Source organism: Equus caballus, chromosome 16 (assembly GCF_041296265.1).
Source record: "Equus caballus isolate H_3958 breed thoroughbred chromosome 16, TB-T2T, whole genome shotgun sequence".
Lineage (NCBI taxonomy): Eukaryota > Metazoa > Chordata > Mammalia > Perissodactyla > Equidae > Equus > Equus caballus.
Genome location: NC_091699.1, coordinates 81,172,000 through 81,195,699, shown reverse-complemented (window position 1 = coordinate 81,195,699; position 23,700 = coordinate 81,172,000). Strand labels below are relative to the sequence as shown.

The window sequence follows — 23,700 nt, the reverse complement described above, 5'->3', positions numbered from 1 at the left end:
TGTATCCTGGTAAAGGTTCTCTGTCATTGCCTGTAGAGTTGACCTTTTTTCCCTTCAAATGGCTGAATCATACATTATTATATGGTTGTACTTTGGTTTATTGATCAGTTACTATGAAAGGAAACTAAGACCCAGATTTGGGAAGGTATTTGCTTAAGGTGGTAGTAGGGGCAGAGGAAGCAGGAGGTAGCGATGACTTGAGATGGGAAAGTCACACAAGAGGGCGGGAGAGACATGGTGAAGGGTTCTTCACTGATTGTGCTGGCTCTGAGATGCAATCATGAACTTTCAGAAGGAGGCCATGGCTCCCAAGCTCTAACACTTTATCAGAAACTCTCAGTTCTTCCTTTTTAAGATAGTGCCAGAAGATGAAATATTTGCTTCCAAAGATCTCCAGGCTCCTTGGTATGTCAGTTCACACTGTAGATATTTTAACATTAGTTTTCACACATCAAAGCTTTTGCTGATAGTGTTCTCCAGTGTTTCCATGACTCTGTTTTGTCTTGGCAAACACATTGTGGTTTCCTCAGAGGCTGGAGCTGTGTCTTACTTTTGACTTATGTGTCACACTGCCTTAGTGAGTGGTCGGTAAATACCATTGGTTAATTGCATTTCCAGATGGGATGAGAACTCTGGTATTGCTTCTCTTTCACAAAGCGACACACTCAAAAAAAGCAAAGACTATCAGGTGGTTTTAACAAATAATGAGTTTCTTCTGTATTCCAGAACATTCTCCAGTGTCCAGAAAAAAAACATACAACTGCATCTGTTAGGTGTCAGTAGATATTTAGATACTGAAAGGCAAAAAAACACCAAAATGTAGCGGAATACTCCCCTCACTTACCCCCACCCCATTGCTGTTCCCTGGTTTAAGGGATTCTTCATCATTGTCAGGAGGGTCTGCAGGGAACTTGTCCAGAGTCCCTACAGGAGCCCCTGGGGCCAGCCTGCTGTGTCCCCTGCAGAGTGGAGTTTCTGTGAGAAAGGCAGCACTTCTCTTCATTTCAGAGAAATTAAAAGGCTGTTTGGCTGTAGGCAAGTACACTCACTTTAAGTCTGTACTGTGTTCTGGGAGGAAATTCAGCTGCCTACTTGCAGTTGCCATTTGTTTCCAAGTAAGGGAAGATTATCAAAAATGTTTATTTTTTAGCTTATTCAAATATTTATATTTTCTCTAGTTTCTTTTCTGAAGTGTTTTGGCTCATTCTTTTTTCTGATAAACAACTGCTGTCCAAATTTCCTTTGTTCCAGTAGATTATAAATGTTCACTTTAGAACAGATCTGTTTTTTCAAATGATCATTGGCAAGTGAGAGTCCATACAGATCAATACATGTCAAGATAGAGAAAATTAGACTTTAATAATTGACAGTTTCTTCTCTGACCCCAGAAACTACAGTTTTAAAATTTACATACTAAAGATTCCAGAGGGAGACGAGAACTGCCTTGTGAATGCCTCACATGTTTAAGATAGTCCCTCAAAAAGGGATCCAGCAATGGGCAGGCTTCCACACCTTCATACTGCTTTTTACTTCAGGCTGCTGTTCTGGCCAAAGGGTTGGCCTTCTCAGACCTCTTACTCAGCCACATGTCCCCCACCCTCACCACTGCATTGGGGCCCTTGACTCCATTTCCGTTCTCTCTCTGATGCCCTTCTATCGGTTCTGTCCCCTGGTTAGCTGTGTGTCTCCTTACAAGCTGAGACCTAGAATAAAGGAGACATCAAGTGTGGGGAAACGTAGTAAGTTTGGCTTTGAATCTGTTAAATTTGAGAGCTGTAAGATTATTAGGTAGATGTGTCTAGTAGGTAATGGGACATATGCTAGAGACTGAAGATATAGGAGTGAGAGAGACCAGTTGATGATAGGAGATCGATTGGTGGTGACACAGGCTGGAACCTAGTGTAATAGGAGAGAAGGACTCATCGTTTGGAGAGAAGAATGGATCTTTCCTTGGGGCTGGAGTGCAAAGGTTGAGTGCTCTAACCGATCTGCCTGGTGCTAAAAAGAAAGGCAGAAAGGGGGTTCCTGTGTGCTAGCTAAAGGGGACAAAATCGTTGTCTGAGGGTGAGGAGGTGGGGAAGGTATCAGGTGGTGAAGCGGTGTGGTCCTGTGAGGTTTGGGATGAGAAGACTAGGGAGAGGGGGTCGGTGAGGAAAGGATTGCTGAGCGGGATTAAGGGCCTGCCCTGTGCCTGGTTCATCATCGTGTAAGAGCACCCTTCTCTCCTGGGATATGATTTCCTCCACCAGTGCTGGGCAGGATGCTGGGCTGCCCTCTAAGGGTGTGGAGGGAGAGAATCAGCTGAGGGTGCTGCTAGACTGTGTCAATAACACAGTCTTCTTTAGGGTACAGGTGGTGAGAAAGTGAAACCAGATCACTGGCTACACTGGAGAGGAGGGAAATAGCTTAATTGGCCATTGCATCTCAGCTATGAGCACAGCCCTTGGCTTATAAATGTGCTTCATAGATGTTGACTGAATCAGAGTGGTGGAGACAGAGAACTGATTTTGTAGAATTAGAGGTAGGGATGGGATCTTGATAGAGTGGGACTTTTTGAAGTGATTTTGGTTATGGAGCAGTTCTTTAGTAAGTAGGAATACTGAATATTGAAGCTGTCAGAAAGATGGCAGGAAACAGTGAGCCAAGGGACAATGTCCCTACAAAGTCCTGTGCCTGTTGATGTTGATGGCGTGAGAAATCACCATTATGAGTAGAACTTGTGAGCTTGAGAGTGTAGGTGATTTTGCATGAGGAAGGACCTAATGATCCTAAAAGAATGCTGACCCTACTCTCTAGGCCCTGAGGGTTGGGTGTTATGGCAATTGGATGATAGGCAGGGGTAGAGAAGACTTCTGAGGAAAGCCAGGTTGGGGGAGGAGGTGGGGAAGACATTTGTGGAGAGGCTAAGAGTATGGGAGCCTGTTCATAATAGTGGGGTTCCAAGATGGAGGACAGAGCAGAAAGGCTGCAGCACTGTTCTTGGCAGAGCACAGGAAGGCTTGTATCAGAATCTCTGGGGTCAGGAGTAGGCTGGCATCTATGAGAAGTGCAGCGGAGCAATAGGGCAGCTTTTTTGGAATGACTGTTGATGCCACTGGGGTCTGCATTTATCAGAGGGGACCTGTGTCAGACTAACAGGTTTGTTGCATTAATTATCCTGTTTGATCCTCATAATGTGTGGTATTATCCTCGTTTTACAAAAACTGAAACTCGGAAAAGTTATTATTTACCTAAGGATCACACGGTCTCATGGTTCCCATCCAGCTCTTGCTGACTGTGCTAACTTCTTTTGTGCCCTTGTCCTTCATGTATTGTCCTGTTAGAGACAGCATGGATATAGGGATATAGTTAATCCATTCTCTTAATGTTATTCAGTGAGTATTGATGGAAACACTGCTCATTCTTGGCCCAAACTTGCTAGGTTGTAGCTCTTTAGCATCCCCTGGTGGCATTGACAGTATTGTGGTGTACAGAGGTGACTGAACACTTCCTAGCCAAGGTACCACTAAGTCACTGATGCACAGTAGCAAGAACATTTCCTTTGTTCTGAACGTGGCACTTTCCAAATACAGCGTTTAACAATTGTTTATAAACCTATTGTAACTGCAAGGCAATACTTTAATATTTGCATACACCTACAGGCTTTAGGGACTTTCAAGTAGAGTGTGAAAGGAGAAACCCAGAAAGGGAGTTAAATTCATTGGATTGAGCCTTCTTCTTAACCTGGGTAAACACCCCCTGCCTCAGCCATGTGCAGGGCCATCCCTTCCCTTATAGGCTGGGATGATACTCTTTCCCTGTTTCCTTTCTTCTTTATCGTGTCCCAGTTCATTGGCTTTTTTTTTGTTAGCATATAAACACATTTGAATATCTCCCACTGAAGAAGAAGAAAGAAAAGCTTTTTGGGCTTCTGCCAATCGTAGTCCTCCACCAAAGCTGCCCTTTGAATGGTAGAGGGGTACCATTTTTATTCAAGACCCCATGGGCAGGATGAAGAGTAACATGAAATATAAGGCCTCACTGAAGGTGGTGGCCATTCTGAATTTCAGCTCTTGCTTTGCAGTTTGAGCTGTTTCTTCAGGAACGTCTCTCTAGCAACAAGGCTGTATTTATTTATTGATACTGGTTGGTTCTGTTAAGTCACACTATGTAGGCCAGGTTTTGATAGATAATACTGGTGTTCCAGGGACGTCTTCTTAGTCACCTCTCTTCCCTTTTGGATTCCCAGTCACTTGAGAAATAGATCCAGAGGTTAGATGGGCATCCAAACATGAACTTTCTTAATGATGAAAGCTGGACTAGAGAATGTGGCTTAGATATTCTGCGAGAAAATGGTGCCTTGGACCCTCTGCTTATGGGGTGAGTGGGTCTGTAGAGCACACCTTCATCCGACAGCTACATGGAGTCCCTCAGAGCTTGGCTTTTATCAGCCACGAAGACATTGGTGACTAGTCGTGGTCTGTAAATTACACATCTCAGCTCCTTGGCTCTTCAGTCTGCCTCTCCAGGTCGTCTTCGTCCTTGACTAGGTAGTCCTCAGTAGGAGTTCTGAATCCTAGGTGGCAGATTTCACAGGAGAGTGAACATGAAATAGCGGGTGGCTTACTGGGTCAGATTTTATCCAGTTGAAAATTCCTAGGACTGTTTCTGACAATTTGGATTTTTTTTTTTAATGGCTTGATTATTTGTACACAGGAAAGGCTCATGCATTCATTAGTTAATGAGCTAATCAGTGAAATCAAGTTGTTAGTGTCCTTTCTGTTATCACAGATCGAGTTTGTTTCTGTTTCTGTTTTATAGGTTGAATATAAGCTGGGATTCCAAGTAGACAATTTTGTGGCTATGGACATGCCTCAGGTCAACATTTCTGCTCAGGGGGAAGTTCCACACACTTTATCAGGTGAGTCTCAACAACAGTGTTAACATACACTTTTTGACTGTGTCCCTCATATTCCAAAAGAAGTTTACTGATGTTAGTGTATCTTACTTGATAGGCATAAGATGTATAAGTATTTCAAAAGGTAATTTTTGTAAATATTGATTATTTGCACCCCCTCTTTTCCATTCACTCTAGAACTGTCTGCTCAGCTCTTCCTTATCTCCTTTTCTGCATTGCTGGCACTGGCCTCCATATAGGTCTTGTTCCTCTTAGGTTAATTCCCACACTGTGGCCCAGATGATCATTGAACACTCACAACTGATCATGTGACTTCAAGCCCCTCTGTGCCCCCAGCCCCATCAACTGATTACATTCCAGACTCTACAGCTAGCGTGCTGTGTTTCCCATTGGCCCCCTTCTGCCTGCCTAGCCTTGTTGCTGCACTCCCCTCAGTGTTCCGGCAGTCCCAGCAGTTCCACACTACATGCAGTTCTGATGTCCATGCCTTTGCACTTGCTGGTCTCTGTCTTTGGAACCATCTTTTCCTCTTTCTGCTTGTGAACTCTTCATGCTAAATATTCTGCAAGACTCAAAATCTGCAGTCTTTTTCCTGCCTCCTTCTTTCCCTCTAATCATTAACTCTTTCTTCTGTTCTTCCTGCTCTATAGAATCTTGCAGTTAGCTGTTTTTGAACTGATCACATTATCTTTGTCTTTTTCTCCCTGCTAGCCTATGGCCACCCTGAGGGCAGGAGCTGTCCTTTTTAGCTCTCTACTTATCTACCCCTGGTGTGTAGCATAGCATCTGATACGGGATAGGCACTGAGTACATGTCTGAGTAAATGATTTAAGTGTCATATTTACACCAATTTAACTACTTTTGAGTGAGCCTTTTGAGAAACGATCCTGAAAAGGTGAGATTTTAAGAAAATGGAAATTTCTAAAACTTGAAAGTATAAGGCACAGCGATGTTGTGGAACTTTTTCTGGAAGTCTTATTCACTGATATTAGTGAGATACATTAATCTAAGCTTTAAGAAAGCCTAGGAAGACTGGTTAATTATTATGAGTCAGTAGGGAAGTTCAGAAATGCCCTTATCTCTCATGTGCTCAAACAAATGGTAGAATGGTCTATTCTAAATTTGTCGAAAAATCTTAAATGGAAAGATTGAAAAAAAACGATGTGTATCAAAGTCTGCCCTTGCTGTAATAATTGATTAAAGCCAGTTTCTGTTTAGAAATGGTTTTATTTGTTAAATTTATAGTTGAGAATTTATCAGATTCATTTACAGGTTTATGTTTAATCTCTTCATTAAAAGCAGTACATAATTGCATTTTGGTGGTGAATTGTCTTCCCTTTTCTTGGGTAATTTTTCTTGTTACTGTAGCTGATGTGACTGGTGAGATAGCAGGCTCTGCCTTAGGATTCTGTAAGTTTACTGTATTATAGCAAGAGGACTTATGAGGCAAAGGGATGTATTAAAAATCATGAGCAGAAGTTGAAAATAATTATTTCTTCATTTAGTTTTGGTTTATTCTTTAATGCTAACTTTTGTGTCTATAATGAATGAAATACTTAAGTCTAAAACTGTGTAGTCTGAAGATAAGTTCTTTGAAAGTTTCTGCTTATGATTTTATGTAAATATATTATTCTAAAATTTATTGCAACAAAAATTAAATAATTCTAAAATATTTAATGGGTGTTAATGTTGATTTTTAGAAAAGTAAAATATTTGTTGTTCTTGTTTTCCCAACAGTGTTTCGGGTCGAGCTTTCCTGTACTGGCAAAGTGGATTCTGAGGTTATGATACTCATGCAGCTCAACTTGACAGTAAATTCTTCAAAAAACTTTACAGTCTTAAATTTTAAACGAAGGAAAATGTGCTACAAAAGTAAGGAATTTGTTTACCAAAGTGTGTGTTTCTCTATAGGTATGAGAAGGTCAAAAATAGATTTTTTTCATCTTTTCACAGATTTGTGACCAAATCTGTGATTATAATTGCAAATGAGAAAAGAAAGAGCTTTAACATGAAATTCCGAGATAATCGCCAGATAGCTTGTGGCCAGGAATCTCACTTAGGCACTGCTTTCTCAAAATCTTCTATCAGAATTGCTAAGATGTTTTCCATTAGGAAAGTGAAATTGCACTAAAGTGTCTGAAGAGGTAAAGAAATCAGGTAATTCTTATAGGGGCCCCAGAGTAACTGAGTGTTAACTATGTTTCCCTTATAAAGTTAGTTATGCAGAAGCGTTGCCCTGGGGCCACACAGACCTGGGTTAGAAATAGGACTCTGCTCTTGAGGGTGTCAGGACTAGTTACTTAACTGAAGTCTCAGTTTTTTCATCTGTAAAATGGGCATAATAACCTGTTTAAGAGGGTTTTTTTAAAGATTAATTTAATCTAGCCTAAAGCTTAGAATATCATATGTGGGTACTTAGTAAATGTTAGTAGTTTTTGGTTTTGCATAATCTGTTATTCAAGAAATTACAGTGGATTTGAAAGAGTTCCAGCATGCTAGGTCATAATCAAAGAATTTTAGAGTTCTCCTTAAAGGTTATCCAGTCCTACCCACTTTCTTTAAGTTTCAGAGAGGTAAAGTGACCTGAATTTACAAGGTCACATAGATAGAGCTGGTTAATATTTAAGGTAGGGGAAAAAAACCCACTCTAAACGTATTCAGTGCTTACTATATTCCAAGTGCTTTGCATGCATTAAGCCCATTTAATCCTTACAACAACCCTAGGCAGTAGGTTCTCTCATTATCTCCATTTTCTGAAGAGGAAGCTGAGGCTCAGAGGATCTGACCAACTTACTAAGGTCAGACAGCTAAGTGGTGCACTTGGGATGCAAACCCATGCTCTTGGCTTCGTTGTTAAACTCTTAACAAATTTTCCTAATTCAAGTTAGTGCTGAGTGTTATGAGGACACCTGAGGTCAGCTAGTGAGTTATAATGGCTGATGTCCAGATACGTGCCAGTAAAAAAAAACCGTACTGCATTAGAATGGACATTTATGAAAAGAAAAGTTAGCACTGTTTAACTCTGGTGTTTTGAAACATTTTTCAGTTCTAATGCGTTCAGTTATTCACCTACTTTCATGTGATTTTAAAGCCAAAGTGGACTTTGGAGCCTCTAGTTCATCCTGGTCATTATCTAATTGATATGAGGAGATTGGACCCCAGATAGGCCACCTGAGTTTACACAGCAAGCAGTAAGGACTGGTTCACCTCACAGGAACAGCTGCTTCCTGATCCCCCAAGGGAGGTGGACAGTGACTGCACCACGATGCTCATCTGTTAATGCTTAAAGGCAGAATGATGGCCTGATGTGATGTGGTCTGTGGACCAGTGCTCAGATCTGCCGATGTTAATGATCAGCTCATATTCGTAATGATCCTATACCTTCATTTTCTTTAATATGTACATGAAAATTAACATTAAAATGAACAGTTGGTGTAATTTTCTATTCTGTTTTAGACTTAACTTCAATATAGTACCACTCTTTTTATTTGGTGGTCATACTTCTGGCCACCCCAGTCTTTCAGTTCATGGTCATGACTCTTACTTTGATATGTAACCCTACTGTATTTATTTGTTTGGTTTTCTAGCCTACTACTTTTTAAAAAAGGTGTCTGCAACGGGAAACGTAGCTGTACTATGTTGATTGTTCATGGATGTTAGTAACAAGAAAAGATTCCTTTATCATATGAGAGTGGGAATTACTGGATCAGACAAGTTTCGTTTCTCCAGCACTCCTTAGAGCCTTTACACTCTGCTAACGTGCACTGTGAACCTCCGCAGAGGTTATAGTATGTGGCTTTCCCCAAACTTCTTGACCATAGAAGCCCTTTTGCATTGAGCTTCTATAATAACACCCTTTGAATAATGCTGGCATAGACTATTGATTGATGGTTGCAGTGATGATTATGAGAAGAGTAATGTAGTATTTATTATCTTGCAACAAATACCTTGTTATGATGTTCTGATAGAAGACAAAACTACATTAGAGAAAATTCAGAAAATAAAATTACAGTATTTAAAGATTTTCATGGAAAAGAAAGAATTCCTAAAGCATCTTTTATCTCCTTTTTAATTCAGAACTTGAAGAAGTAAAAACTTCAGCCTTGGACAAAAACACTAGCAGAACTATTTGTAAGTGTTACTGTGTTATCTTTCTCTGTTATTAGGATGAATAATGGTTGATTGCAGATGAACATGATTGCATGAAGCTTGGAGGCCCTTGTGCTTTCCAGTTTGTCAAAAGACAAATGACACCATGCTATTTTTTTCCCTGATGTTTTGTAGATTGGTATGTAGTCAGATGAAACTATTAGAATTAAATTTTTTGAAATAAAATTCATACATATTTCATAATAAGTGATCTAAAAAACTTTTGTAAGCAAGAATTTGTATCACATCATTTTGAATGGCCATAATTAAAATATAAACATGAAATACGTATAAGATCTTCATCTAATTAGCGAAAGGTTACAAAATCTGGTTTGTGGCCTGGACCTAACCCTCAGCTAATTTCATCCAAGTGAAAATGCAAGTTTAAAGATACCATGTTATTTAAACCTACAGAGCAGAAACTCAAAGTAGATTTTTGTTTTTTGGTAATGGTTGTGTTTGGATAGTATAACTTAGACTTCTTTTTTCCTTTTCTAACATGGACACATCATTGAGTCTTACTCTTCCTGAGATAGTTTTAATAGCAGTATCTTAAAAGGTTCCTAGATTCTCTTCTTGGAAGTAAACTTAAAAAAAAATTGTGGAGGACGGGGGTTTCAGGTATGCACAAGTTGAGAGAATGCTCTGATGAACCCCCATGTGATCATCACCCTACTTCAGTAATGATCAGCATTTTGCCAGTATTCCATTGATTCCTTCCTCCTTTTTCACTTGGGTAGGTGGGTGGAGTGGGGTAGAGTATTTTAAAGCACATCCCAGGATCATTTTACCCATAAGTATTTTGGTGTGAATCTCTTTTTAAAAAGGCCATTAGGGGCCGGCCCTGTGGCTGAGTGGTTAAAGTTCTGCGTGCTCCACTTCAGTGGCTCGGGTTCGCAGGTTTGGATCCTGGGTGTGGACCTGCTCCACTCATCAGCTGTGCTGTGGTGGCATCCCACATACAAAATAGAGGAAGATTGGCACAGATGTTAGCTCAGGGACAATCTTTCTCAAACAGAAAAAAGAGGAAGATTAGCACAGATGTTAGCTCAGGGCAAATCTTCCTCACCAAAATAAAAAGGCTATTAAAAAAACAACCCATAGTCACCCAACACCTTTTCCACTTGTATTTAATTTATCACATATAACAAAATTAACAGTAATTCCTTCCTATTTTTTAGTAGCTCGTCCATGTTCAAATTAACCTGATTGTCTCAAAAATGTCTTTTTATAGCTTCTCCCCCAAATTAGGGTCCAAATGAAACGTATATACACTATATTTGATTGATTTGACTTGATTTTATATTAATCAGAAACCACTCCCCCTTCCTTTAATATCACTTATTTGTTGAAATTGAGTCATTTGTCCCGTAGAATTTCCCACATCTGCATCCTTATGGTGTCATTTAACATGTTTTTCTCCCTCCTATAAACTGATAGTTAGATTTTGTAGTTGATTAGATTTAGAACCAACTCTTCTGGCAAGAATAGTTCATAGATGGTAGTATGTGCTTTCTATTTTATCTTTTTCATCCCCTCAAAAGTACAGAGTATTAGATGTCACAAAGTAGACGTTTTTTGAAGGTTAAATAATGTGAGATATTGTCTACTTTTTTAGAACATTTCATTTGGATTTATCTCTGAGAAGAAAGAAAAGCTACTTAAAAAATATGGCTGCTTCCAATTTTACTTTAAAATTCTGGTGATTTTGCTCATTTCTTTTATGCTAGTAGGATGTTATTTCTCACAAAGAGAATAGAATATTGCATATTCTTGTTCTCTGTCTCTTCCTCCCTCCCCCGTCCTTCCCTCCCTTTCTGTCTGTCCATTCATCCCTCCGGCATTTATTGAGAGTGTATGATGTGCCAGGTTGTATGACTGAGGCAGAGAGTTAAACGGTGAATAAAACAGACCCTGCCCTTAAGGGCTTATAATGTAGCGCATGAGATGGACAAGGCGATAAGCAATGATAACAACATAGTGTGGCAAGTTGTAATAAGGCCAGCACAAAGTGCTTTGGGAACCCTGAGGAGGGGCATGTAACTTCCTCTGAAGGAGTGAGGGACAGCTTCCAGAGGAAAGTGACATCTCATCTGAGACCTGAAAGGTGACCAGGAGGTGGCAGGTGAAATGTCAAAGTGAGGGAAAGGAAACAGTGCGTACACTACCCTGGAACTGGGAGGTAATCAAGTAGGGTGCATTTGGGGGATCTGCCCGGCAGAGTAGTGTTCTTCTCTCTGCCCTGGCGTGTGCTTGGATAGGTACTGCCAACATCAGCCTTTGGGAGCTTCCTTGTCTGCCTCTCCCAAGATTGAACAGCTCATGGCATTCTTGAGGAAAGTCTCGCCTTCATTCAGCCTTTAGTCAAGTCTATCTGCCATAGAAGCCATTCGGTCTCTTTGCATTAATTTGTTCTGATTTATTGTTTGTTGATTCAAAGTTTAAATTTTAGAAAGCAGCCTTATTTCCAAGTTTTTGAAAGCTATAACTGTTATCTTTTGTCCTGACCTATCCTCAGAACTCCACACTTGTGTTTCTGTTAACTTGACATCTCCACTTAGGTGTGTGCTAGGTACTCTTGGATGAAGCAGAACCTGATTCTCTCTTCTCCAACCTCCTTCTTTTTTATCTTTGTAGATACCATTTTCCACTTAATTCTTTAAGTCTAAGCTTTGATTCCTTTTTTTCTTTCTACCCCAGTGTAATCCATTAGCAAGGTCTGTTTACTCTGCTTCCCAATCCAGTAGCTTCTCATCTTCAATAACAGTCTCGCCCAAGCCGCTGCTGTCTCTTTCTTGGGCTACTGTAGTAACCCCCTAGCCTGCTCTTGCCTCACCACAGCATTCTTTACATGGCAGGCAGAGTCAGTCATCTCTGAGGTTTTTTTGTATGTATGATTATGTGTATCATTCCTTTGCTTGAAACCTTATAATGATTTCTCATCTCATTAAGGATAAAACCCAAATTCTTCAGGTTTTGTTCAGTAGAATTATGATGTGAGTACCCATCATCAAAACTTACTTGAATCTCCAGTCACACCAATTCTGCTTCTATTTCTGTCTCCCACTCTGCTGGCTCATATCATATGTATCTGTGTCACTGTGTGTCTCTTTCTCAGTTTGCCTCTGTATGTGTGTTTCTCTCTGTCTTTGAGTTATTTCCCCTATTGCTGAGGCTTTCTTTCTCTTTCTCTCTTTTTTGAATAATATAAAGCTGAATATTATTTTATTTCATGAGTAGAGTCTTGTTTTCCAGCTTTTTAAAAAAAAAAACAGATAAGCAAAATAATTTCTCTCAAAAGGGAAAAAGATTGTTTGTTGTTTGTTTAAACTTGTGTGTTGCTCTGTTGTGTATTCCTTCTCCTGTGAGTCAGTGGTCATTGGCAACAAAGGTGTCTGATCTCTCCATCCAGGCGTCACTCTTGGGGACATGTGAAGGGTCTGTAGATCTGCACTGTCCAGGACGGTAACTGCCAGCCACATGTGGCTGTTTAACTTTAAATTAGTTAAAATGAAATAAAATTAAAACTTCAGTTCCTCAGTTGTATTAGCTACATTTCAAGTGCTTAACAGCCGCAGGCGCTCAGTGGCTGCTGTATTGCACAGTACAATACAGGACACTTCCATCACTGCAGAAAATTCTCTCGGACAGCACTGCTTTGGATGGTTTGTTATAAGTATATCACTTAGGACTTTTATACTCATTAACCAGAAGTTCAGTTTAAAATCCTTTTTTTAAAACTGCAAGAAAACTATTTTAAAAATGGTGTGAACTTACATCCATACTATACTGGTAACTGATCTTATCAGAATGGATACATGAAATTAAAATCTCCTTTACAAAGAACAGGGTACTCATTGTGTGTATATTGGGTTGCAAAGCAATTGATATTTGTTTAAAAAGCTTAATGTGCTTTTCATTTTTATTTCAGATGACCCTGTACATGCAGCTCCAACTACGTCTACGCGTGTGTTTTATATCAGCGTGGGGGTTTGCTGTGCAGTGATATTTCTTGTAGCAATAATATTAGCTGTTTTGCACCTTCATAGTATGAAAAGGATTGAACTGGATGACAGGTATGCTACATATTTTGGGAAAGGAATAAAATAAAAGCAGTTACTTGGGTTTACATGGGAGCCCGCACACACATCCATGTCCTCTGGTGCCCAGTGGTGCAGGGGAAGGATGGAGGATGAGCAAGCCTAGCCAAAGGAGAAATTACTGTCTGTCATTGCTGCCATTGTGTTTCTCTGATTTTAGCTTTTTTAATTTATGAAGTCAGAAATTACAGTTTATTAGTTGATGGGGAAGAAGTAACGATCAAATTTTTTTCCTATCCCCTTTGACGTGACTCTATTCCAGATTCTGAGTACCTTTTTAAAATAGCCCTGTTTCTTCCTCCTAGTTTATCCCTCCATCCTTATCCATCCATCCATCCATCCACCCCCCCCCCACCCACCTCCTCCCCCATCTAGCACATGTTTATTGAGAACCTGCTGTGATTTAAACCATTGATTTTCAGCCTGGTTGCACATTAGAGTCGTGGGTAAGCTTTTAAAACATATCGGTACTTGAGTCCCACCTTCCAGAGATTCTGATGTAATTGGTCTGGGATGGTGTTTGGGCATCAGTATTTTTCTTAGAACTTCCTGGATGATTCTAATAAGTAGCCTTTGAGATACACTGGGTTAGATGTTATGTTAAGTGCTGGGAATAAAAAATTAATGATATACCTTATGGCTTCAAGTATTTAATCTTTGACATTAACCCATAATTATAAAAGTTTGTAAATTTGATGATTGTGATATGTGTAGTATAGTGTGGGAATACAAAAGATGCCTCTCCCAGCCTGGGTGAGTCAGAGATGACAAAGAGGACATTATATCCAGGATAGGGTGAGAGAGGTAAAGATGGCATGATAGACAGGTTTATCCTCCCAGTACATGAGTCTCACTTCCCTCCTCAGTGACTCCCACTTGCTGACTGAAGACATTCCCAGCTTCATGACTTGGCTTTCCCAGCCCTGCTTTATGTGGAGACATATCTCCCATGCTCTTTTAACCTTTTTCTCTTTCTTACCGTATCCTTACTTATGCTGCAGTCACGTGATTATACTTGGTCCTCACTTTGCCCTGTGCTGTGCCCTTCAGGACTTTTGTTCATGCTTTCCTTCTGTCCACAGGGCTCCTTGAATTTTCCACCAGTCCAAACCCTGTCTGTTCTTCAGATTTCAACTGCATCGCCATCTCTTCCATGAAGTCTTTTCTAAGTCTCCCAACTGTCCATTTCTCCCTTCTCTCTTTGTCTCTGTCTCTCTCTCTCCCTCTCTTTTTGGTAGCAATTATTGTACTTTTTCCATCTATAATCATTTTTTGTATACTTGTCTCTCCTACTAGAATGTAAGCTTTTTCCAGTTAGAGACAAGTGTGCCTTACTCATTGCTGAATCCCCACTCCTACACAGTGTTACACCTACTGGGTAAGCGTATTTCTGGCATAAACAAAACACAAAGAAACGGAGAGCCTGGTTGGATTCAATACCTGCCCCTAAGAACTCTCTGTCCCCACTGTTTAACTTTCTTTATCTGAGTAGAGAAATATGAGTAAGAATAATAAGAATGAGAAGAGAAATACATGGGTGACGTGTTTCAGAATATGTTTTGTGTTTATGGTGTGTTGAAATTAGATTTTGTAGAGGAAGAAATGGCATTTGGAAGCAACCCAGGGGAAATGAGGTCGCAGGAACATTTTGATAGGAGTTGGAGAGAGGGTGCACGTAGAGTTAGAGGGGTTACTGCAGAGCATGACATTTAGAAGTCAGTCTTGATCCACATATTTTCCCTGAATGTTGCATGTGTGCTAGGGCTGTGAACCCACATAGGCCAGAGTCATGCAGAACTTTCAGATTCCATGGCGTGTATACCTTTGCCTGCTGAAATAATCAGTTACCACCTACGAATTGGTGTTCCAGTTTCTCACTAGTTTTCAGGTGAAGGTTTCCAGATATTGCCTGAATAAATGCAACTTACATTCTCGCTTGTTTTCAGAGCATAGCCTAGTAGTTAAGAGCATGGACTCTGGAGCCAGAGCATCTCTGAATTCTGGCTCTTCTACTTACTAGCTTTGTGGTCTAGATAGAGTAAGTTATGTGGCCTTTCTATGTCTCAACTTTCCTCATCTGTAAAGCAGAGATAATAATGACACCTACTTAGCAGGGATGTTGTGAATTTGTGAAGTTTTAATGAAGTAATACTGTAAGCTCCTAGAACACAGCCCTGCATATAGTAAGTGGCATTATTACGATTTTTATTTTCAGAAGGCTGCATTGTGCCAGTAGTGATGGACTGATTTCTTCTTCAGTCTTTCCTAATGTATTACCCGTTTTTTACATGCCAGGCAAGTTAACAGTGGTGACTAGAAAGTTCCCATCCAGTAATCTAATAGCATTTATGACACTTGCTGCTTCTCTCTGCATAGGGGCCTTTGAGATAACAGTGGTTGCCATTTTATTGTTTTTTGTTTACCAGTACTGGGCCAAGCACTTTACCTGTATCATCGTATTTGATACTCATAGTCACCTGTGGGTATGATACTGTCCTTGTTTTAAAGATGAAGAACTAGCTTAAAGAGAATTAAATAACTTTTCCAGGATTGCACTCCTAGGACTAGGCCAGAGCAGCAAGAGGGACTCCTTATTGTAATAGCCGTGTTATAATAACTTAATATTGTAATTGTATAAAGCACTTACTATATACCAGGCACTGTTCCAATTGCTTTGCATTCACTAATTCCCTTAATCCTCAAAATAGCCCTATTTGATGGAACCCGTGGCACCATGGAATTCCTTGGACAGGGTGGAAGAGAGTTCTTCCATTGCAGGCACTCAGGAGCGAGTGTCCCCTTATACACAGAGCTTCTTTAGAGGCAGAGAATAAAACTGCCTAAGATGTGCTCATGCCAGGGGCAGTTAGAGCCCGTGTGTGTGGCTTTCCCTCACCTGACACTGTAAGTTGATCTTTTCAGCCTCTGTGTTATGCCAGGTGAGTCTCTCCTGGAGAGGCAGAGCTTCTCTCCACATTTACTCTAAAGTCCTTCCATGGAGGGATGGATCCGCAGTCTGTCCACACTGTAGTCTTTCCCCATTAGGCCGTGGCTGTAGGAAAGTTCATTCCTCTTTTGTGGGACACTTGAGCTTGTTATTTGGCAATATCTTCTTTTTCCATGATCTCCATTACCCCTCCAGCCTTTCTATTACTGGTGACAAGGTCACCTTTATTTCTCCTTATTCATTTCTATATCCAGTGCCAGGTATCTGTTGAATGAAGAATTTGTTGAATGAAAAATGAGTAGAGAGAGGCAAAACACCATTTTGTTGTACCAATAATTCTTGGCCTCTTTCAATATATATCAATGCTTGTGTCAGAAGCAACTGTTCTATCTGGTTTAGGTCTTTCTATTCCAAGGAGGTCTGTTTTTCCCTGCTCATTGATGGATGGATTCAGCTAAGTGCTTATTGATTCTTAGTTGGGCCCACTTGGGACCTGTTGTGCCAGGCTCTGGCTTGAGTGCTAGGGAGGAAAGGGAGAACAAATAGGCACTTTTGCTGCCCTCAAGGAGTTTATAGTCTGCTTGGGTAAGATAGGTGTTAAACAGGAACCCCCACTGGAACGGAGGCTTTGTGAGGGTAGGCATCTTTATCTGTTCTGTTCACTGCTGCATCCCCAGCACAGTACCTGGCATGTAATAGACACTTAATAAATATTTGTTGAATGAATAATAAATAAATGAGTTACACAGAAAAATACGAATTGTAATAAATGCTCTGAATGAAAATGATGATCTTTGCCCTGAATTCTAACTTCAACTCTAGAGCAAGGTTAATATTTCCATAACTAATCTTACTTGCTTATGAAAATCAAATGAGATAATTTATTTAGACTGATTTTAGACTGTTAAGTGCTAGAAAATGTACATTTTTATCTCATTTTCCACCTCCTGTGTGTAGCTTTATAGATACTGACTTAATAGGTGTCAGGGATCCCCACCTGCCCCCTGCTTCTCTCATAGCGGTGGGTCTGGGGTTTCAGAGAAGGTTTGTTCTGACTGCTTAATTTAGTGCTTTGCTCAATGTAGAGATCCAGTAAATATCTGCTGAACTAATGAAAAATTGACATGGATGTACTCATAACATCTTTGACTGTATGCCCACCCAGTCTTTTCAAGAGTTCTGAGGTGGTACAAGAGTGCCACCTGCTGTTCAGTTACTGGAGAGAAACACAATAACTAGCAAATAATTTGGGGTCTGGGCATTTATTCCACCATCAGTGTATTGCAGGTATTATTAAGTAGTACTTTCACATACATTATACAACTTGAGCCTCACACAAATCCTGGGCGGGGGGACGTGGTAAGTTTTCTTAATCCCATTTTATGGGTAAGTAATTATAGTCCTTTATTCCTCCCCCTTTGGGGATAATAATACTTCTCTTCTCTCCCCGTTACTGAATCTTGGAATGTTAACAACAGTGATTTCTAGTCTGATCTTCGAGTAGTACTCAGGACTCCAAAAACAGGTGTCCTGTGGTTCCTTATCATTCTAAGGATTGGGGATGTATATTATTAGTAGTAATAAAAATAATTAGCAACAATAATTTGAAGATGTATGTTTGAGGGCAAGGCACTGTCCTAAATGCTTTACTTACAGATTTTTCATGTACTCCTTTTAGCAACCTTGTCAGGAGGTAGTAGTATGCTCGTTCTGTCCTTGAGGATTTTGAGGCTACAAAAGCGTTGGTTTGCCTGAGGTTATACAGCTGGTAAATGGCAGTGCTGGCAGTTTTGATTTCAAGGTTTATGCTCTTCATCGCTTCACTGTACTGCCCCATACCCACTACACGTGTAGACTCATATAGATCAATTTTTGAATAACATCTTTTATTCATTACATATTTTTTTAATCACCACGTTTTGAAAATAGAGAACTCTTGTGTGGAGTGTGATCAGTGAAACAATTTTACATATTTAGGAAAGCTGGGAGCCTCTGATTGTATTCTGCTGATCCTGTAACTAAGGGAGGCAGGGAAAGCCTATCCTGATGGTCTGGGATGACTTCCTGCCATCTGATCTCACTCTTCATGTTGAATTTCTATGCTTTGCTTCTCTGCTGCTGCAAAATTCAAGGGCTGAGGCAGTAAAACTGTAGTATGCCCAAGGGTAACCTGGGATAATGTTGTTACCCACTGAAAAAACAAAAGTACACATTTTTTAAAAAAGATGGACAACAGGAAGCAAATACTAAGGCAGTTATTGGTTAATTGATTTAGGAAGCATTTCTCAGTTGTGTGTGTGGGGGGGAGTTGTTTTGTTTTGTTTTTTTGGTGAGGAAGATTGGCCCTGAGCTAACATCTGTTGCCAATCTTCCTCTTTTTTTTTCTCCCCAAAGCCCTAGTACATAGTTGTATATCCTAATTGTAAGTCATTCTGGTTCTTCTATGTGGAATGCCACCACAGCATAGCTTGATGAGCAGGGTGTAGGTCCATGCTCAGGATCTGAACCGGTGAACCCCAGGCCACCAAAGTGGAGCATGCAACCCAACCCCTTGGCCATGAGGCTGGCCCCAAAAATACCCATTTGTGAGGCATTAATTTGTAGTAGTCTTGAATACAGGATTGGCAATTATTTGAGCCTGCCATCTTCTGGGTCCCCTGTATTATTTAAAGAATACAGTGTACTGGAATGCTTCAAGTACTAGAGATTTCTGATAAGTTCCATAAATTCTAAAAAGGTGGGATTGGGGAAGAAGAAAAATACATGTGATTAAACAAACTTGAACCACATTTTGATACCCTTCCCAAGCTTTGAGCATGTTGGCATATTTGATTTACTTTGATATTCCCTCACCTGTAGGCGCTTTGGTTTTAGACCATCATTAAAAGAAGCCTGTCTTTCTACTCCTTTTCTTAAAAGTAGCCCAATTGAATGGCATGGGCTCTCTCCCTAAGAGATGATCCACAGTTCCCTAACATGTTGTCTGCAGTGTTTGAGGACTAGTCACTACATTTCTGAATGACTTTGATAAGATGAACCTGCTTTATGCTTGTGGAGATAGAAAAGAAAGAATAAATGGAGCTGTGCATTATGAGGTAGATTGAAATTTCATTATGGAATGTTTGTGCTAGAGATACATGCATTATTGTGATATCCGTCAGGACTTTAAGCTAGTTATAGCAGCTACATGCATTTTGTATATATGGGAAAAGGAAATTTCTCGTTGAAGCTGACTTGCCAAATATTTCTCTCTTAAAAATTGTTTGCAGCATCAGTGCCAGCAGTAGTTCCCAAGGGCTGTCTCAGCCATCTACCCAGACGACTCAGTATCTGAGAGCCGACACGCCCAACAATGCAACTCCTATCACCAGTAAGAGTTAATTTAATTCTAAAGATGGTTTACTAAAGTTGTCTGTGGTCTGTCAGTGGTCCTTTGTGATTAGCTACTTGTGGGAGATGTGTACCATACCATGTACATAGTATCCAGTGTGTGCACAATTAGGCTTGATCTTCAACTTCGCTTTCTAGAGCATTGAATGAAACATCCTAAAATTGGAGCATTAAGAATAAAATTTAAGTTTAATTGTTAGAATTAGTTTTGGGAGGTTTCCGTAGATTAATTCTATTAAAAGGACTACTGAATCACTTCTAGAGAAATACAGAAGGAGGATTTTTAGGTAGTTAGAAGAAGCCATTGAGCTGGATGAAGACAGAGACTTGGATTTTAATGAATTGTTTGGTGGTCTTGTGGGCTGTGGTAAGAACTTCACGTTGTTTTCTAGTCATGATAGGAAGCTAGCTGCCTTTAGACTTGAGAGCATAGGATCTGATTTCCCTTTTTTTGTACAGGATTTTGATGAAAGTTTTTACAGTGTAACATGTAGATGTTTGTGGAAAAATAATCATTCTAAGAGTATAATTTAGATATAATGAGAAATCAGTCACCATACAAATAATAAACAACGTATCATCAGGATAAATAGTGGGCCATGAGTCAGGGCTTGACTCAGTGGTGCCATTGATTAGTTAGGTTCTTGTAGGCAGTTAGCTGTTATCTTCCTTGGGCTGGTATTTATTCTTTAGTAAACTAAGATTAAGAATATCTGTCCTTCACCCAATGCCCTGTTGTGGTCTTTCAATACTGTTTCTCATTAAAAAGAACCTGGATTCTTTGGAGAAATGGATGATTCCAGGACTGGGTCAGGAATGTACAAGATAAACCTGGGACATGTTGCTGAGCCCAAAATCAAGGGAGCTGCTAAAGACTTGAAGAACTCCCAAAGATGGGGCCATTTGAACATCAAAAAGAGTAACAACTGCTCTGGATTGAAACATAAAATGTGTAAAAATCCACCAGTTTATGATGATACTTTAAAAAAAAAATTGATCATTTTGAGAGATGACTAAGGCACCAGTCATACCTTTTTCTGACAACTGGCTGCATGAACTGTATTTCAGAGTAACCAGATATTGCTGGTTGATGAGAGAAAATGTTTCTTTACAGAAGAATCCCAGTAATAAATGTGGAAGGAATGACAGAATTAGAGAATATATTTGCAGTCCCTAGTAAAATATTTGATTCAGGAAAAGATCATCAATGTTTAAAACTGTGCAAAGAAAGAGAAATGGGGAACTCTACCATTCGAGGCATCAGACTGTCACCACCTGAATCCACTAATGAAACGTAGCATCACTGATAGTAGACAACTAGATGCTTTGTACCCCCACATGTGATGTGCCAGCCATGAAGTAGTCCTATCTCCCTTTCCTTCCAGGAGTTGACCTAGATCTAATCAAGGCTGTGGGACTGACTTGCAGTTTATAAGAAGTACAGGGATAGAGGAACAAGTTAAATGATACTCGAAGAAGCAGATGCCAGACATTCTCCAGGATAACTGACTGGGTTTCTTTTGTGAGATGGTGGAAAGGAAAAGAAAAGGGAAGGAGGGAGCACCCTAGATTAAGAGAAACTTAGAAGAAATAATAACCACAGTTACCATAACTACCAATGAAAGAGAATGTATGCTCTTCAGAAAATACGATGATAGATGTGAAAGTAATTCAAACTATTCAGAAGAAACACATCATTGCTTTTAATGTTTAGATGTCAAGCTTTGCTCAGTAGAGTCAGTTTTTGATTGCGGATATAACCTTAAAGAGGTAGATAATTCAATTATTATATATGCTAAAAAGAAATCTTTTTTCTAAAGTCAGTGGAAATACATTTATTTATTTAAAACATTTTTAGTTACCATCAATAAGAAATTTACTTGTTTTTGTGGGCATTACCTTAAGGAGAGAGAATTCATTTTTTTATGTATGGTAAAAACATTTTTCTTTAGAGGAAGATTAGCCCTGAGCTAACATCCGCCACCAATCCTCCTGTTTTTGCTGAGAAAGATTGGCCCTGAGCTAACATCCGTGCCCATCTTCCTCTACTTTATTTTGGGACGCCTGCCATAGCATGGCTTGACAAGCAGTGGCTAGGTCTGTGCCTGGTATCTGAACTGGTGAACCCTGGGCCGTGGAAGTGGAGCAAAAGAACTTAACCATTATGCCACTGTGCTGGCCCTGATAAAAACTTTTTAAAAACTCAGTGTAAATACATTTGTTTATAAACAGAAAAAAAGAGGAGTAGGAAAAATAGTTGAAGATATAATGGTCAAGAATTTTCCAAAATAACGAAACAGAACAGACCGCAGATCCAAGAAACTCCAAGAACTCCAGGCGGGATTAAGCACATACAAATATTGCATATACTCACACTTCTAGGCATATCACCGTCAAACTGCCGATGAGTGGAATCAGGTGTTGTCAGCTTAGTCCATCCATTATGAAGTTCCCCAAAGCCTTTCATGTAGTTCCGGCAGCCGCGGATGGTCGTTGTCTAGGTCCGCTAATTCTTTAGGGATCTTCTTCCCAATATCTACCTAAACCAATAAATCATTAGAGATACCATTCCAATTTCTATTTGCTAACACTGAATCTTCCTTTTATTCTAACATTTTTTTGTTGGAATGAAAATTTTAATTTATGGCTAGAAATTTTGTTTTTGCTGTCATCGTATTAAGAATGAATGGAAATTAAGGGACCTGAAAAACAAATATGAATCTCACAATGGTATAACTAGGCTGTATGAATACCAGAATGATTAAATCCATCATATGTTTGTTAGAAAAGCTATTTTTATAAACATCTCTTCATTTGAAAAGTTCTTTGTTAGGAGAGTATGTTAGAAAATCTTTTGGAAGAAAAATATTCTGTAAGGAGGGATTAAATTAAATTTTATGAGTAAAAGCTTGTTTCATTTGGCTGAAAGGTAATGGAAGTGTGAATGGTAGTATTAATTTTAGTGTTTCTTGTTTTAATTCTGCATTTTAAGATTTTGGGCTAGGTGGAAAGTGTTTCTCTAAAACTTAGTGTGGCCTTCAAAGTAATTCTCCCTGTTCATGTATGTGCCTTTTTCTGTGTATGATCCTTACATGCCTTCCTTCCCGTGACTCGAGTCCTGGGGCTCTGACTGAGCTGGTTGACCTGATGCCGTAGTGAGGGTATTTATATTTCTTGGTTTGGCTTTGTTGGCTCCTCAGGTTATCCTACTTTGCGGATAGAGAAGAACGACTTGAGAAGTGTCACTCTTTTGGAGGCCAAAGCCAAGGTGAAGGATATAGCAATATCCAGGGAGAGGATAACTCTGAAAGATGTACTCCAAGAAGGTATTCATTATCTCAAAATCTATTTTTTAAGGAAGATTTAATGTTAGCGCTATAGAAGTTTTTTTGTTTCAAATTTTAAATGTCATCTCATTTTGTGTCTTGGGATAGAAATTCGTGCACAGTTTATTTCCTTTATAAAACTCGTTTTCATTTTCTCTTTCTTTAGATCTTTAATATGCCTTAATACAGCTTTGGTGCAATTCTTGATTTTCAAGTATAGTAAAGCATATATATTAGTGTTTGTTACCCTTAAGTGTATTTTCTCTTTAGTTCTTGTTTAAAGATGATCACTACCTAGCAGGCCTCTTTAAAATATTCCAAGTAAGTTTCTCAGTGACAGATTGTGTGGGGTTCTAGCAGAAGGAGCATGCGTGGGCTTCAGAGGTACACCCAAGTTCCAGCCCCAGTCCAATGATTTATTACCTGTGTGACCTTGGAGAAATCACTTAATGCCTTCCATGTCCGGTTTCCTCTTCTGTAAATTTGGACTACGTTGTCTCCTCTTCGACTAGTTATGAAGATTAGACAAAATGATGTACATTAAATGAACTCACACATAATAGACATTTGACATTTTAGGACCCATCCCTTCCCCAAATTGCTGGTCCTTGCTTCTTTCTTGAGTTTTAGGGCATTGACTGGGGAGATGCTGAAAGAGGAGAACAGAAATTAATAATGAAGTACTTCATTGAGGTCTTCAAGTTGTTAGAGAATTACCTTTTCCCTCTTCCATAATTCAGTTTGGAATGTGCTTTGGATGCGTATGAGTCTTTCTGAATTTAGCTGTTGGGTGGGATGCTTGTAGGTCAGTCACCTCTGAGTGAGGGCCTTGAACTGTCCCCAGTGGCAAATAGTAATTAACAGATGCAGATTTTTTTTTTTTTTGGTCTG

At 39.6% G+C, this 23,700-nt stretch overlaps 1 protein-coding gene across 3 annotated transcripts in view; it reads left to right on the top strand.

Annotated features, from left to right (window-relative positions):
- The window catches only part of RYK (receptor like tyrosine kinase), a 94,527-nt gene that overhangs the window by 36,038 nt on the left and 34,789 nt on the right, over positions 1-23,700 (top strand). For 2 of the 3 annotated variants that reach the window (XM_070239086.1, XM_070239085.1), the window contains exons 3-8: positions 4,801-4,900; positions 6,635-6,769; positions 8,975-9,028; positions 12,978-13,122; positions 19,363-19,464; positions 22,676-22,809. In XM_070239086.1, the coding sequence (XP_070095187.1) occupies positions 4,801-4,900; positions 6,635-6,769; positions 8,975-9,028; positions 12,978-13,122; positions 19,363-19,464; positions 22,676-22,809 (670 nt within the window). The remainder of the gene's footprint in view (positions 1-4,800; positions 4,901-6,634; positions 6,770-8,974; positions 9,029-12,977; positions 13,123-19,362; positions 19,465-22,675; positions 22,810-23,700) is intronic. The other variant, XM_023620959.2, reaches the window with a different exon arrangement.